Genomic DNA, 15,672 nt, shown 5'->3' with positions numbered 1-15,672 from the left:
CATGCTGTGCCCTAGAAGGAAGCCCAGAGCATGTACTGTGGGGAGCATGATGACGAAGGAAGGAAGGCGTGTGCGGGGCAGGGTGGGGGGGGAATAGCGGCTGGCCCAGCTGTGGCAAGCCCGACACTTCAGAATGGAAGGCCAGTGAGGCCCAGACATGCGTGCCCCACCCACTCCTAAACAAAGAAAACTCCCGCCTACTCTCATACATACTTCAGGAGAGTCAGGGTACCTGGACGTGAGGGAAATAAAACAGCGCTAGGGAACCTCTTGTATTTTAACCCCTCCGCCCTAAAATACAAAGAAATAACTTCAAAACGAAAGTTTAGGCAAAATTAGAAGATATGTATAAATATAAATTTTCTGGGGAAAAATTTCTGAAAAGGAATTGGGACCTTTGAAAACTTAAGATGTACTGCAAAGTTTTGTAACATAAAAAATGCAGGAAAAATTTCCTAATTGTAACAAATTCTTTACAGCCAAAGACTTTTTATCCCAGTGAAACCATTTTGGACTTCTGAATTACAGAACTGTAAGATAACAAACCTGTGTTATTTTAAGCCAAAAAAAAAAAAAAAAAAAATTTCCATCCCTGTAAGTACAGAGCATAGCACAAGGTCTGACTAAATTTTCCTCTATATCTTACTACTAGAGTAGAATTTTTCTCTCAATAAAGCATAAGTTTCTTTTTGTTGTTATAAAAAAAAAAAAAAAAAGGAAGAACTTCAACCAGAAAAAATATACACAGGCTGCTCCAGGAATTAGCATTTGGACCTCTGGCTTCCAGGGTTTCCACGACTGTAAGTGTGATCTTACAACATGGAGGGGTCAGACCTTTCAACAGCTACCGGGGCAGATAAAATTCATGATGACTGAATTTTCCATACTCTTCCAGGCAGTGTGGAAACAAGGTGAGTACCAGCTACAAAGGCGGTGCTTCTTTGTGTTTTTGCCATCTCTTGAAGCATTTCTTTAAAATCCTTTCTTCAGAAAGAAAGGCAACTAACTTTTACATCCTAGGTAGGTCTGCTAAAACTGAGGATTCTTTCCTCAGGAGATACAGCAATAAGTGATGGAAACTGTACCTGGTTCTGGACACTGGAGAGTATAATCTTATTCACATGGTTGCTCAAATCTTCAGAAATTATAATTAGCTCTCTTCACTCCCAAGGAATGTTCCAGCAGTTAGCTGAAAACTTTAACCAACAGCTCTAAGGGATGGACATACTTCACACATGTCCCTGGGCTGTGCCCTTTCTTCTAGGTCAGGGCATCGAGGGCTGGGATCATCTAGGGGTCATCTAGGTTATCTAGAGGTGGGAGTAGGAAGGATGCACAAGTATAGAGCAGGAGGCTCTGTGTAGTAGAAAGAATGTGGTCAGGCAAACCTTCCTATTTAGAAGATTTGTATCCAACTCTAAAGCTAGTTGATTTATATCCCAACTCTAAAGCTAGTTTGCAGTGAGAGCTCCGTTTTACATTTATAAAATGGCGATAATAATGCTCAGAAGGCTATTGAGACAATTAGCTAAAAGAATGAATACGCAGCATTGAGGTAGCACGTGGCACATTGAAAACAACACTCAATAAATGTTCTCCTGGCTTTTCCACACATAACTCCAAGTTCAGATGCCACTAGGAAAGACTGACAGATCCACCTAAGATGGCCATAAGATGGCCAAAACACCATAAAGAAAATGAAAAGATGATTAGCAAACCAGGAAAAACACTGGCAACATATAAAACAGGTTGGAGTTTAATATCCTTGATGTATAATGAGTGTTTACAAATCAATAAGAAAAAAAACAACTCCCCAAAAGAAAAACATTCAAAGGACAGAAATAGGTAATTTTCTCTCTTCTTTTCCTGTCTGTCTGTGTATGTGTACGTGTGCGTCTCTCTCTCATACACATACACACACACACAAGAAACACAAATGGCCAATAAACATGTGAAAAGTTATTCAACCGCCCTAATACTAAAAAGAACTTTAAAATAAAACAATGATATATCAAGTTTTGCCCAAGAAACTAGCAATTTTTAAAAGATGGTATCTTATACAGGGGGTCATAAAATTAATGCCTTCATATACTGCTGTGGGATATAAATTGGTATCTTTCGGAGGCTACATATGTACTACTTGACTATACTTTATTATTTATTATTATCGTTGTTGAGGTATTTAAAGATATCTACAGTGATGTTTCCATTTACAAGTGGAATAAAACTGCTTTTGACCTCATTGTTGATCATCAAACATTCTTCAGCCTGGAGCCCTCCCCCTCCGGATACCTGCATGGTTCACTCCTTCACGTATTCAAATCTCTGCTCAAAAGTCATCTTTTTTTTTTTTTACATCTTTATTGGAGTATAATTGCTTTACAATGGTGTGTTAGTTCCTGCTTTATAACAAAGTGAATCAGTTATACTTATACATAGGTTCCCATATCTCCTCCCTCTTGCGGCTCCCTCCCACCCTCCCTATCCCACCCCTCCAGGCAGTCACAAAGCACCAAGCTGATCTCCCTGTGCTATGCGGCTGCTTCCCACTAGCTATCTACCTTACGTTTGGTAGTGTATATATGTCCATGCCTCTCTCTCGCTTTGTCACAGCTTCTTATCCATGAGTCCTTCTTATCCACCCTATATAAAATAACAACCCCCCCCCCATCCACTGGCCCATACTCAGGCACACACACATACACATTATCCACTTACCCAGCTCTATTTTTCTCTACACCTATTACATCATCCACTTTCATTTTTAGTTGTTTCTTCTCTGTCTGCATCAATTAGAATGTAGCTCTATGAGGGCAAGGATTTTTGTCTGTTTTGTTCATTATGCACGCCTTACACCTAACACAATACCTGGCATAGACAGTAGGCACTCAAATACTTGCTGAATGAATCACCATGTATTATTTTTGTAACTTAAAAAAAAGAGTTTTCCCTTCTCTTGCTAGTTTGGTACAAAGCAGCAAGATACAACAGGAAACTGCAGTCATGACTCTAATTCACATTTCTTCCTCTGCTTTTCTCAAGTGCTTCAGAGACTTTGCCCTGAACAGAATTGCTGGCGCTTACAGCTACTCAGTTGTCAAAGGTAGGGATGCAAGCAAAAGGTTCCACATCCTGCCGTCTGCCTGTTTGAAATGTCCCCAATGCGAGAATCCTAAGAATTTCAAATTCAATAAACATTTGTACCGATCATGTTGTAGCCTATAACTGTGACAACAAAAAACCAACTGCATTAAAAAACAAACATGTTTTTCTTCAACAGACGTGAATTTAGAAACTTGAAATGGAGGCAGTTATTTTGTTTCCTCTAATAATTTATCTCTTTTTCTTACTAAAAAGTGGTACCTTCCATGTTAGAAAATTTTGAAAACACAGATTATCAAGAAAAACATTATAATTACAATCCTACTACCCAAAGATAACCACTGTTAATACCTTGTTACATCTCCTTCCAAACAGCATCCATATGCACGTGTATGAACATTTTAACAAAAATGGGATCCAATTGCACAGGTTGTTTTATAACCTGCTTAACATCTTTCCATGTCAAAAAAGTCATCCCCAATTTATTAATACTTGAATACCAGGCTACTGCTTGACATTTAAGCTTATCCTAGGTTTTTACTATTCTAACACAGTAATGATTATCCTTGAATATGTTCTCTGCTCATATTTATGATGTTTTCACAATATTCAGAACACATTTCCTGAAGTGGAATTGCTGTTCAAAGATACACACGTTAAAGTTGTAACTGGTTACAAAATTGCCTTCCAGAGACGTTATACTGACTCATTCTCTGCTATGATCTGCATGTTTATGTACTCCCAAGATTCATATGTTGAAACCCTAACCCCTAGTATGACGGTATTTGGAGGTGGGGCCCTTGGGAGGTAATCAGGTCATGAGGATGGAGCCCTCATGATGGGATTAGTGCCCTTGTAAGAAGAGACACAAGAGAGCATGCCTCCTTTCTCCATCTCTCTCTCTCTCTCTCTCCCCCTCTCTCTCTCCCACACACACACACTACCACCATGTAAAGATACAGGAACAAAGCAGACATCTGTAAACCCACAAGAAACCCTCAACAGAAACCAACCACACTGGCACCCTGATCTTGGACTTCCCAGCCTCCAGAACTGTGAGAAATAAATGTCTGCTGTTTAAGGTACCCAGTCCGTGGTCTTTTGTGACAGCAGCCTGAGCTGACTGAGACGCTCTTTGGCAGCTCTAACACTGCATGATTCTGAGACACCCAACAGCCTGCGCATTAGGAACAAACGAGGCACATCTATTAAGGCACCTCCTCTCCACCTTTGATTCATAAGGTGGCACCATCTGGGCCTTCTGTGCTGGTTTATTCTTACATTGTTCTACGTGCCATCAAAGGAGGCAAGATGGGATTAAATCCTGAGGAGGTCCTGACAGAATCTCGAGTCTCTGTGGTGTGAGGGCTGAGCCAGGGGTAGGGGTGTGTGTGTGTGTGTGTGTGTGTGTGTGTGTGTGTGTGTGTGTGTGTGTGTGTGTGTGTGTGTGTGTGTGTAGGAGGGATCTTACAGGAACTCCTTGGGGGAAAGACTGCAGGCTCTACTCTATTGAAGGACTATTTGCTACAGGGTCTGCTTTGAAAATAGTGGTGATACGCAATTATTCCTAGGTGAGTTATAAGCACATATGCTGCATCTTGTTTGCATCGTGTACTTTTTCTTTTCTGCTTGTGCACGCTCTACTGTCCCTAAGAACCCTGATGAATAAAGCATTTTACAAGAAGCTAACAATAGTCTGTTGGCATGAATCATAAAACTGTTGTTATTGAGATGAAGGCTAATTAAATTAAATCATTTGTTTTTCAAATAGAGCATGCATTATTGAGGGAACATCTGCTCCCTGAAAACACTTAGTTTATCTGTTCATGGGAGCCTGGAGCGATCCTTGAGTCTTAAAAGTTCTCTGCATTATACTGACACCTAGTGACCTCAAAGCAGTTTCCAAACATGAAAATAACACCTGACCAAGATACCAGAGTTGATGTGTTGATCATTGATTGACACTGCCTAAAACAGTAACACACCTTATAACTGTAAAATCAGTATTTGCTTTACAATTCCAAAGGACTTCTGTATACATTAACTTCCTACTTATAGAAGACACCTAATTTCGTCTTTTTGGTCCATTCCTGGTGAATATGGTCCTCAAAGTGTCTTAGTCCCTTTTCTCGCTGCTTCCTCCTATTCTTAGACCTTTCTCCTTCATTCCTTACTCTCTCCCTGACTCACAGAGGGCCACACTCCCTTGTCCAGCCCTAATATTACTTGAACCCAAGAACCCTGTGATGACACTGTTTCTCAAAGAGGATAGCTTAGAGCCGGGAGGCAGCAAACAAGGGCCCGCGGGCCAAATCCCGCCTGCTGCCTGCTGCTGAAAATAGCATTTTATTGGCACACAGACACACCCATCCGTTTCCGTTGTCATGGCTGCTTTCCCGCTACAACAGCAGATTTGAGTAGTTGTGACAGAGACTGCATGGCCCACAAAGCCTAAAGCATTTACTTTCTGGCTCTTGTTTGCTGACCCCTGATTTAGAATAAGGCAGCTTGGGTCCCAACGTCTGGAACTTTCGAGTGGTGGTACCCTTGGGCGCCTCACCCCTCCCCTGGGAGGACCAAGGCTGGATGTGCAGTTAAGTGAGCCTTAGGAGACAGATGCCAGGCATGGCACAGAACAGAGAAGTCAGTACTAAGAAATATAGTCCAAAAAAGAAAAAGAAATATAGGCCACCCAGGTCCCCGAATAATAAGTGAGGCAGGATAGAAGAGGCACATATCTCATCTCTAATAGATGTGAGGAAGAAAGAAAACCCAGTACAAGCACCTTGCCCGTGCACAGTCCACGAGGGACTGCAAATCCAAGCTAATGTGCAAGACGTAACTCCTTTGATCTCAGTCTGGGGAGGTTTACATTTCACACCATGGACTTAAGAGGCCAGAAAGGGTTATATGGACTCAGAGTGACTTCCACACGTGGTGTATCTATGACAAATCGTGAGTCCAGCAGATTCCTATGCTGAGTGGCGTGGGCATGACCTGCAGGTGTCAAAGGTCAAAATATCCCATCCCGAGAAAGACAAACACTGCATGGCATCATTTATTACATGGAATCTTTTTTTAAAAAGTCAAACTTAGAGAAATAGAGAGTAGAAAAGTGATTGTCAGGGACTGGGGGGGTGAGGGGAACAGGGAGGGTTTGGTGAAAGTGCACAAACTTTCGGCTGCAAGATGAATAATGTATATTGAGTACTCATGAATGATGAATAACATATCCTATGAGGATCTAATGTATAACACGTTGACTACAGTTGATCACATTGTACTGTATAACTGAAATTTGCTAAGAGACTAGAACTTAAATGTCCTCACCAAAAAAAAGAAAAAAAAAAAAGGGGGCTTCCCTGGTGGCACAGTGGTTGAGAGTCCGCCTGCCAATGCAGGGGACACGGGTTTGTGTCCCGGTCTGGGAAGATCCCACATGCCGCGGAGCTGCTGGGCCCATGAGTCATGGCTGCTGAGCCTGCGCATCTGGAGCCTGTGCTCCACAAGGGGAGAGGCCATAACAGTGAAAGGCCCGCATACCGCAAAAAAAAAAAAAAAAAGATAAATATGTGAGGTGCTGGATGTGTTCATTAACTAGATGGTGAGAATCTTTCACAATGTATACGTATAGTCAATCACCACATTGTACACTTTAAACATCTTAAAATTTTATTTGCAAATGACACTTCAATAAAGCTGATACTTCAGAAACTCCTGTCCTTTTGCCATCGCTGGCCTCCTGGACTCCCTCCAGGTACCAGCCCAATCACCACACCAACACCAATCAGCTTTTATTTGATATTTTATCCTTTTCGTGGCTCTAAGCTTGTTTCCTGAGGAAGTTTTGAAAGTTCACTGTATTATCCCCAAAAAGTAATTTCAACATATGTATATATGTAAAGCATTCCTCTGGAGAGAAAACAACTGGGAAGAATATCAAAAATACATGAATTTAAGTGCTGACTTTCCTCTGTGAGCAGAGATGACTTTTTAGAAAGGTATAAGAGTCACTCAAAATGAAATATCAATACATTACAACATGATTTGGGAAATTCCAACCACCAGTAGCTTTCATAAAGGTGGGCTAGCTCACTTAAAAAACAATAAATAATCAATAATTAAAAAGAAGTACAATCTCGACCCTGATTGTCTCACTATTCATTTCTTTAGGGAGAAGGCTGAGTTAATTTGGAGGTTTTAACAAAGATATTCGTTATGCTTCCCCAGCAAAGACTCTTAATGTAAAATTATGGTGTGAGGGCTTCTTCATCTATTAGAAATCTCTGGTCACAAAGGTATCATGGCATAGGTTTTTTTAACTTAGAATTTCTCATACTTGAAAACCTTGAGAAGCAAAATTTTACTCTCATATGCAGAGTGGACAAAAAGTGGCATGTAGGTTAAAGATTACTTTCAAATGTTTTTCTTTAAACATGCAGCCTGGTAATATAGGAGCCAGGAAATGGCATCTAAAGTCTCCAATGAAATCATGCCCGAGTCCTCAGCGATGGTTCTAGAATCTAACAGAGTGACACGGTCTCACTGTGCTACCAGGCTTCCAGTCAGCTGAAACAGGTCACAGTGTTCGTTTAGGATCATGTTTTAGAAATACAAAAAGTTTCCAGCACAGGACTTCCAACATCTGCTAGAAAAATCACTTCAACGCTCTGCAAAGTCTTGGCTACAACAGTTGCCACCACATAATGACAAGCTTGTGACTGAAAACCAGTGCTATCTTTCCCAAGACAGAGGCTTCCAGGGCATCATCCAACACCCGCTGATAACAACTGGCTGCCAGGCAAACATCCTGGGAGAAGAATGATTCCATCAGATCACTGGGTGGAGTCAATACATGATGTGGCCAGAGGCTGGCAACCACAGCAATGTAAGAAACACGGTGCCAGGGTCTGCGACTTGTTTGCAAGGGAATCTGGGATTCTGCTGCTGTGCTCCAGGCTGCAAGGACAGTCTAAATGAGCTCTCTATGGCATATGCTATTAAGGACCAATTTGGAGCCCACCCTCCAGCCCCATCACTATAACTCCATGATGGCATTCTATCGTGCCATCAGGGACTCCAAACTGTCTTCCAGCTGTTGTTTCCATTTTTAGTAGAGCCCAACCTCTGCTATCTCTGCACAAGTACACAGTCACACAGCAAAGCTGGGCTTTCGTTCTCTGATGACGTCACTGGAAAACCAAGCCCAGTAGGAAACAGCAGCCACAGCGAACACAAACCCAGCCCGGGCACACACAGGAGCACTGGAGCTGGGTCCTTGCTGCTTGCTACCTGCTAACACCTCTTTGCCCAGGGCCCATCATAACTGGAAATCCTGAGCTGTGACAGCAGTTATTAACCACAAGACCCACTACAAACTAAGACACTAGAATCTTTGACGAGAAGCTTAACTGAGCTGACATCATGTGTGCGTGGCTGTGAAACCACCTAAGGAAGTCCAGGAGATAGAGGTGAAAAAGTCTCCGGGAGATTTAGCAAGGGGACCAAAAAGGGATATGATTATGGCTCTTCTGAGATGGGTGGCGCCTAGCATCATGCAAGTCAAAGGGACAACAGTGTCTAGCGGATCCTTCTCTGTCAAGGATCACTTCTTCCAGGAAAAGCATCTTGAGAATCTTTGACTTCACCCAGTTCTACTAGTCATCCCCTCTACCCACCTCCAAAAAAAGCAATAAAAATATGAAGAATTCCATCAAGGGATGAATGGATAAACAAAATGCGGTATATAAACAAAATGTGCTCTATACACACCATGGAATATTATTCAGCCTTAAAAAGGAAGGAAATCCTCACACATGCTTCCACATAGATGAAGCTTGCAGACATTATGCCAAGTGAAATAAACCAGTCACAAAAGGACAAATACTGTATGATTCCATTTAAAGGAGGTACCTAGAATAGGTAAATTCATAGAGACAACGTAGAACAGAGCTTTACCAGGGGCCTGGGGTGGGGGTGGAAGGAGAAAGGGGGAGCTATTGTTTAATGGGTACAGAGTTTCTGTTTAGAATGGTGAAAAGGTCTGGAAATGGATGGTGGTAATGGTTGCATAACATTGTGAATGTACTTAATGCCACGGAATCGTACACTTAAAAAATGTTTAAAAATGGTAAAATTTATGTTATGTATATTTTACATACAAAAAAATGTTTGAGTATGAACAATGGCATCACTTTTAAGGAAATATGACTAAGGTAATGTTTATTTAATTTTAATTTTTTTTTTTGGCCGCACCGCACAGCCTGTGGGATCCTAGTTCCCCGAGCAGGATCGAACCCAAGCCCTGGGCAGGGAAAGCACGGAGTCCCAACCACTGCACCACCAGGGAATTCCCTAAGGTGATGTTTAAATGACCATTATGAACAAGTAAATAATTCACATCAGAAATTATAAGATAATCATAGTCAGGAACACTGTAAAAGAGGAAGATCCGGGGCTTCCCTGGTGGCGCAGTGGTTGAGAGTCCGCCTGCCGATGCAGGGGACACGGGTTCATGCCCCGGTCCGGGAAGATCCCACATGCCACGTAGCGGCTGGGCCCGTGAGCCATGGCCGCTGAGCCTGGGCGTCCGGAGCCTGTGCTCCGCAACGGGAGAGGCCGCAACAGTGAGAGGCCCGCGTACTGCAAAAAAAAAAAAAAAAAAAAAAAAGAGGAAGATCCATGTTGATCAGCACCGGTGGACCCCAGGGCAAAATCTGACAGCCAATTCCCTGATTCTAGTCCAATCTCTTGCTTCTGTGGAGGAATACATTCAACTATTTGGAGTCAAAATGCTTCATCATTTAACTAAATCTTGGAACTAAATCTTAGAACTACCACAGTCCTTGTGAATTCAGGGCTCCTATTCGTTTAAATGAAGACCCATTCTCTTTGAACTATCCACCATAACAATGGAGTATAAAGTAAGACCTGTGCTTAGTAACACATATAGAATCCCCAAATTTTATATTTTGGGGTTGTATCAAGTGGAGGACGCTCTACCATGGAAATGTAAAATTATCACTTCGTGAACTACTCCTTCGGATTAGTTAAGCGTCTTGTGTGTGACAGTCTTTCAGAACATGGACTGTGATGTAATAGGGTCAGGGAAATTAATCCACACCGCAGTTCCCAGGGCCTCTCCCTTGTCAAACTTCTTCATACCAGTGTTTTGCTCTCCAGTTAAATATTTTCAGAAGAAGCCAAAATTATTAATATTTATACTGGACTCATTCTCAAAGCTTCTCCAGAGCGCCAGGCCAAGGGATGACTTAGCAACGAAGCAGTTAATCTAATTCATGGAGAAGCTGGGCAGATAACTTGGACCACGAGGCAAATGGTTTGGCCTGATCATTCAGTTGGGTTGTTTACCTTATTCATGTAAACCTTGACTTCATTTTCTTTTCATTTTGTGCATCATTTCAGGCAAGGCATGATGTTCTCAAAGAATCATGAGGATTTATTTGGGTGAGGCAGGACTGAACAGCCAATTCGGATTACAATTTTGGTTGAAAAATGTCATTGTCTTTGACATTTCTTTCAAATCTATTTGAAAAGCGGTCTTAATAGGATCATAACAACAATGTGTGATCTGAATCAGACCCTGGATCAAATTTTTGTGGAGAGGGCTAGAAAGAATGTTACTGAGAAAACTGGCAAAACGTGAATCAGTCTATACATGAGATAATAGTATTGCATCAATGTTAACTTCCTCACTTTGATAACTGCTGTAGTCCTGTAAGAGAACATCCTTGCTCTTAGGAGATACATGCTCAACAATTCAGAAGTAAAAAAAAATCTGCAACTTACCTTCAAATAATTCAGAAAAAAATTACATGTATACAAATATGTATGTATATATCAAGTGAAACGGATAAGAGAAGCAAGGTGAAATAATAATTGGGGAATCTGAGTAAAGGATATGGGACTTCTTTGTACTATTTCTAACTTTTCTGTAAGCAGGAAATAATTTCAAAATTAAAAATTTACCCAAAAAATTTAAAGCTGATTTAATAACTTATTCATAGCAGTCCTGTGATCTACAACAAAGCCAAATTAATATGGTTTATAAATTGTATATCTCAATTTATTTTAATATTATAAGAGTGGCATTATTAACCAGGAAAACACTACTTGAGCTCTATTTGATTACAACATCATTTAATCTTAAGATTAGAAGGGAATTAAGAGATCATACAACTCAAATAAACACCCGTGTTTCCCAATGTAACACCACAAGAAGTTAAATAATACACAAGGAAGCTGGTATGGGTCATGAATCAATCACAGAAGAGGTGGTCCTACCTTGAATTGCTGTTGATCTCCGCCCAGCCCAGTTTCCATGACACATGAAGCAAAAGTCCACCAATTAATGTCTGCCACCTGAAAAGGATAAGGGCCAATGTGAATTTAACAGAGTGCCATGGTCTCAAATGCCATCCACCCCCAGCAGATCTGTCGAGTGACACAAATATACACGTGATCCTTCTTACAACTCCTTTCTCCCACTTTCTCCAAATTACCATCCCAATTCTCAGACCCATCCTTCTCAATCTCTACTATTCCCTGAGTCCAGCTGTACCATTCAGTGCTGACACTGATGGTCTCCTCTTCTTATTCTAGACTTTTCCCGAACAATCTCACCCACAGCCACCACTTCTCTATGACCTCTGCACTAATGGTTCCCATATCCCCCTTCTCACGAGGATATGGCCACCCTGATACCCCACAAGCTCCCAATGATAACATGCCTAAAACATTACCTTGAACTTCCCTCTCCCCATCCTGGTCATTCTCCTACTATCCCTAATCAGCCAAACCAGAAACCTAGATGTCATCCCAGCCCTCCTCTGTCGTCACCTCCCTCAACAACTTACAAATTCCTATTGACTTTATCCCCATAACCTCTCTGAAACCCGAAGCCTTCCCCTCCATCCATCTGCTTAATTCAGACTCTCATCATCCCACACCTGGACCATAGCATCAGTTCCCTAACCGGTCCCCTTCTCTCCAGGGCTGCCCTGCACCATCCATTCTCCATCCTGCAGCCAGAGGGTTTGTTCTAAAATGCAAACCTAATTGTGCCCCTCACTTTTTTTAAAAATGGCTGATTCTTCCCGGTGCTGTAGGCAGCAGCCCTCGGCCTCTTTTCTGCTGCAACACACTTGGGGTCATGAAGCTCACGTGAGACACATTTCCTCAGGTGCAGAGTTTAGGGGGAGCACAGGTGACAAGATAAACACCCCTCCCTCTCCCACTGCAGAAAGCACAGCAAAATGCCAAGTGAGTGACCAGTACTACAGGCATAACTGTATCCTATTCCACACTAATTGCTTTTACTCTATTTTTGGTGAGTCATTCATAAATTTCAAAACCTTATTTTTAGTTATGTACTTGAGACACCTACCTCGGAGGTTATTACAGCACACCCGTGTGTTGGGACACGACACTGGAGAACCCCTGGTCTACAGAACAAAGTCACTTGCATGTGACATAGAAGCCTTCCAGGACTTGCAGCTGCCCCTCTCCAGGGTCAGTTCCTGTCCATCTGTCAGTGGCAGCCACATTCCAGCCACACCGAACAGGCCACAGCCTCGGTAATGTGCCAGGCCATTTCATACTTTTTAGAGTTTGCACGTGCGGCCCTCGTGACCCATAACGTCTTCCCTTCTCCTCCGTGTTGGTGGACACCTGCTCATCCTGTAAGATCCAGGTGTTACGTCTCCCTTGTGAAGACTTCAATGACACCGCCAGGCGGAGTGGACAGATATGGGTCGTGTCTTCCAACAGCTTGGTCTAGAGCAGTGGATCTCAATCATGTGGATCTTCCCCCCCAGGGGACATTTGGAGACATTTTTGGTTGTCACAATTGGGGCTGGGGGAAGGGTTGCTACTGGCACCTGATGAGCAGAAGCCAGGATGCTGCCCCACACCTTACAACGTGCCGGACAGCCCTCCACAACAGAGTTATCTAGTGCAAAATACCAATGGTGCTGAGGCCGAGAAACTCTGGTCTAGAGGGAAGTAAGCTAATTAACCAATAATTACAGTGAAGTGTGATACAGTCCTAATGGGAAGAGTACCAGGTAGCACAAAACACCCTAGCAGAGGCAGTTAATCCAGTCTAGGGGGTTGGGTGACTCTTCCTAGAGGAAGTAAATTCAAGCAAAAGCCTGAAGCCTGTTCAAAGCAGGAGACCCAGAATGGACCAGGGCCCACAGGTAAGAGAGACAATGGCTCCAGCAAAGCTTCTTACAGAGGTTCAATTGGCCTGACCTTAGCATGTGAGTACTCGAGGCGGGGGCTGGTCACGAAGGGCCATATCAATCGTCAACGAGCTGGGGCTTCAAACTGGGGACCCACTGAAGGGTCTGCAGCACGGGAGCGACACGGCCACATTTACCTTGGGGAAAGCTCTGTCTCTTTACAAGGGAGAGAATGTTTGCTGAGAAAAGCAAGACCAGGGGCCAGGAAGGAAGTTAGGAGTTGTTAGGGTGATTTGAGAGATGATAGTGGCCCAGGAAGAGGCGATGAAGAAGGTGGACGGGTTCTAAAGATGTTTAGAAGTCCTAGCTGTTGATTAGACGTTGGGGTGAAGGAGACAAAGAAATCAAGAATAACACAGGTTTCTGAGTAGGGCGACTGGATACAAGGTACCATTCACCACAGGTAAACTGAAGAAGAAATGAGCAGGCTCTAGGAGGGCAGGGATTTTTCTTTCCTTCACTGAAGTAGTCCAAGTGTCTAAAACAGTGACTGGCATATGCATGCGATCGATTTTCTTAGAATGAGTTATTCTGCCCTACTATGTGCCTCCTGTGTACCTGGCATGGTTCTAGGCATCAGGGATACGCCAGTGACAAAATGGATTGTTTTTGTTGCTTAATTCTTGCATTTGTAGACCTTACATTCTATCGGGGGAGGTGCATTCAGTCTGACATCTACAGAGAAGGAGGGGAAAAGGCAATTCAGGTGAAAACATCACCTTTTCCCACTAACTTCCCTAAGTCCCTCTACCCGGAGAGAAGTGAAAGGACAATCAGGTTCAGAAAATGGGAAAACAGGGGCTTCCCTGGTGGCGCAGTGGTTAAGAATCCGCCTGCTAATGCAGGGGACACAGGTTCGAGCCCTGGTCCGGGAAGATCCCACGTGCCGCGAAGCAACTAAGCCCATGCGCTACAACTACGGAGCCTGCACTCTAGAGCCTGCGAGCCACAACTACTGAAGCCCACATACCACAACTACTGAAGCCCGCGTGCCTAGAGTCCAAGCTCCGCAACAAGAGAAGTCACCGCCATGAGAAGCCCGCACACCACAACGGAGAGTAGCCCCCGCTCACGGCAACTAGAGAAAGCCCGCGTGCAGCAACGAAGACCCAGTGCAGCCAAAAATAATAAAATTAAATTAAAAGAAAAGAAAACGAGAAAACAATATCCCAGCTTTATTGACTGAAATATACACGATCATAGATGATATATTTTTTTTTAAGTTTTGCTGTGAAATATTATGGAGAAACGACGAACTAATTCTAAAGTTCATCTGAAATAACATATCGGTGATAATATACAGAACAAAAATTCAAAAGCATAAAAAAGTGGTGAAAAGTCTTCTCTTCCCTGTCCACTATCTGCACTTCCCTGTCCACCACCTTAGTAGTTCCCTAATGTAACCACTCTTACTAGTGTCTTCATCTTTTTTTTAAATAAGGAAAACATACACACATTTCTACTTGATGGTAATGTACTATACTGTTATGGACTTGCTTTTGTTCTCCATTAAATGAATCTTGAAGACCTTCCCTTGTCAATACACAAGAGTTTCCTTATTTTTTAACATTTGAATAGTATTCCATTAGGAATACAATATAATTTATTTAATTGGTTCTGTATAGATGAAAATTAGGTTGTTTAAAAATGCTCTCTGGGACGTCCCTGGTGGTCAGTGGTTAAGAATCCGCCTTCCAATGCAGGGGACAAGGGCTCAATCCCTGGTTGGGGAACTAAGATCCCACATGCCGAGGGGGAACTAAGACCCGCAGCTAAGACCTGACACAGCCAAATAAATAAATATTTTTAAAAAAAAGTCATTATTAAAAAAAATGCTGTCTCATGGATGGACCTAGAGACTGTCATACAGAATGAAGTAAGTCAGAAAGAGATAAACAAATATCATATATTAACGCATATATGTGGAATCTAGAAAAATGGTACAGATGAACCAGTTTGTAAGGCAGAAATAGAGACACAGATGTAAAGAACAAACGTATGGCCACCAAGGGGGGAAAGCGGCAGGGGAGGGGGGGATGAATTGGGAGATTGGGATTGACATGTATACACTGATATGTATAAAATGGATACCTAATAAGAACCTGCTGTATAAAATATAAATAAAATAAAATTGAAAAAATAAAAATGCTGTCACAAACAGCTGCAATGTTTCACATGTATATCTTTGTACATATTTCATTTACATAAATGCAAGTAAACCTCTCAAGTAAATTACTGGAAGTGGAATTGCTGGATTGAAGGATTCAAACCATGCTATATTCTGCCAAAGTGCCAATCATAGATA

General features: G+C 42.4%; 1 protein-coding gene across 2 annotated transcripts in view; it reads right to left on the bottom strand.

Moving 5' to 3' along the window:
* TMEM241 (transmembrane protein 241) overlaps positions 1–15,672 on the bottom strand; it is a 107,448-nt gene that overhangs the window by 87,014 nt on the left and 4,762 nt on the right. For both annotated transcript variants that reach the window (XM_079942166.1, XM_079942165.1), the window contains exon 3: positions 11,407–11,484. In XM_079942166.1, coding sequence (XP_079798292.1) covers positions 11,407–11,484 — 78 coding nt within the window. The remainder of the gene's footprint in view (positions 1–11,406; positions 11,485–15,672) is intronic.

Source organism: Stenella coeruleoalba, assembly GCF_951394435.1.
Source record: "Stenella coeruleoalba genome assembly, chromosome: 14".
NCBI classification, from domain to species: Eukaryota; Metazoa; Chordata; class Mammalia; order Artiodactyla; family Delphinidae; genus Stenella; species Stenella coeruleoalba.
Note: the sequence above shows the minus strand (reverse complement) of the source record. Positions and strands in the feature narration are given on the sequence as shown.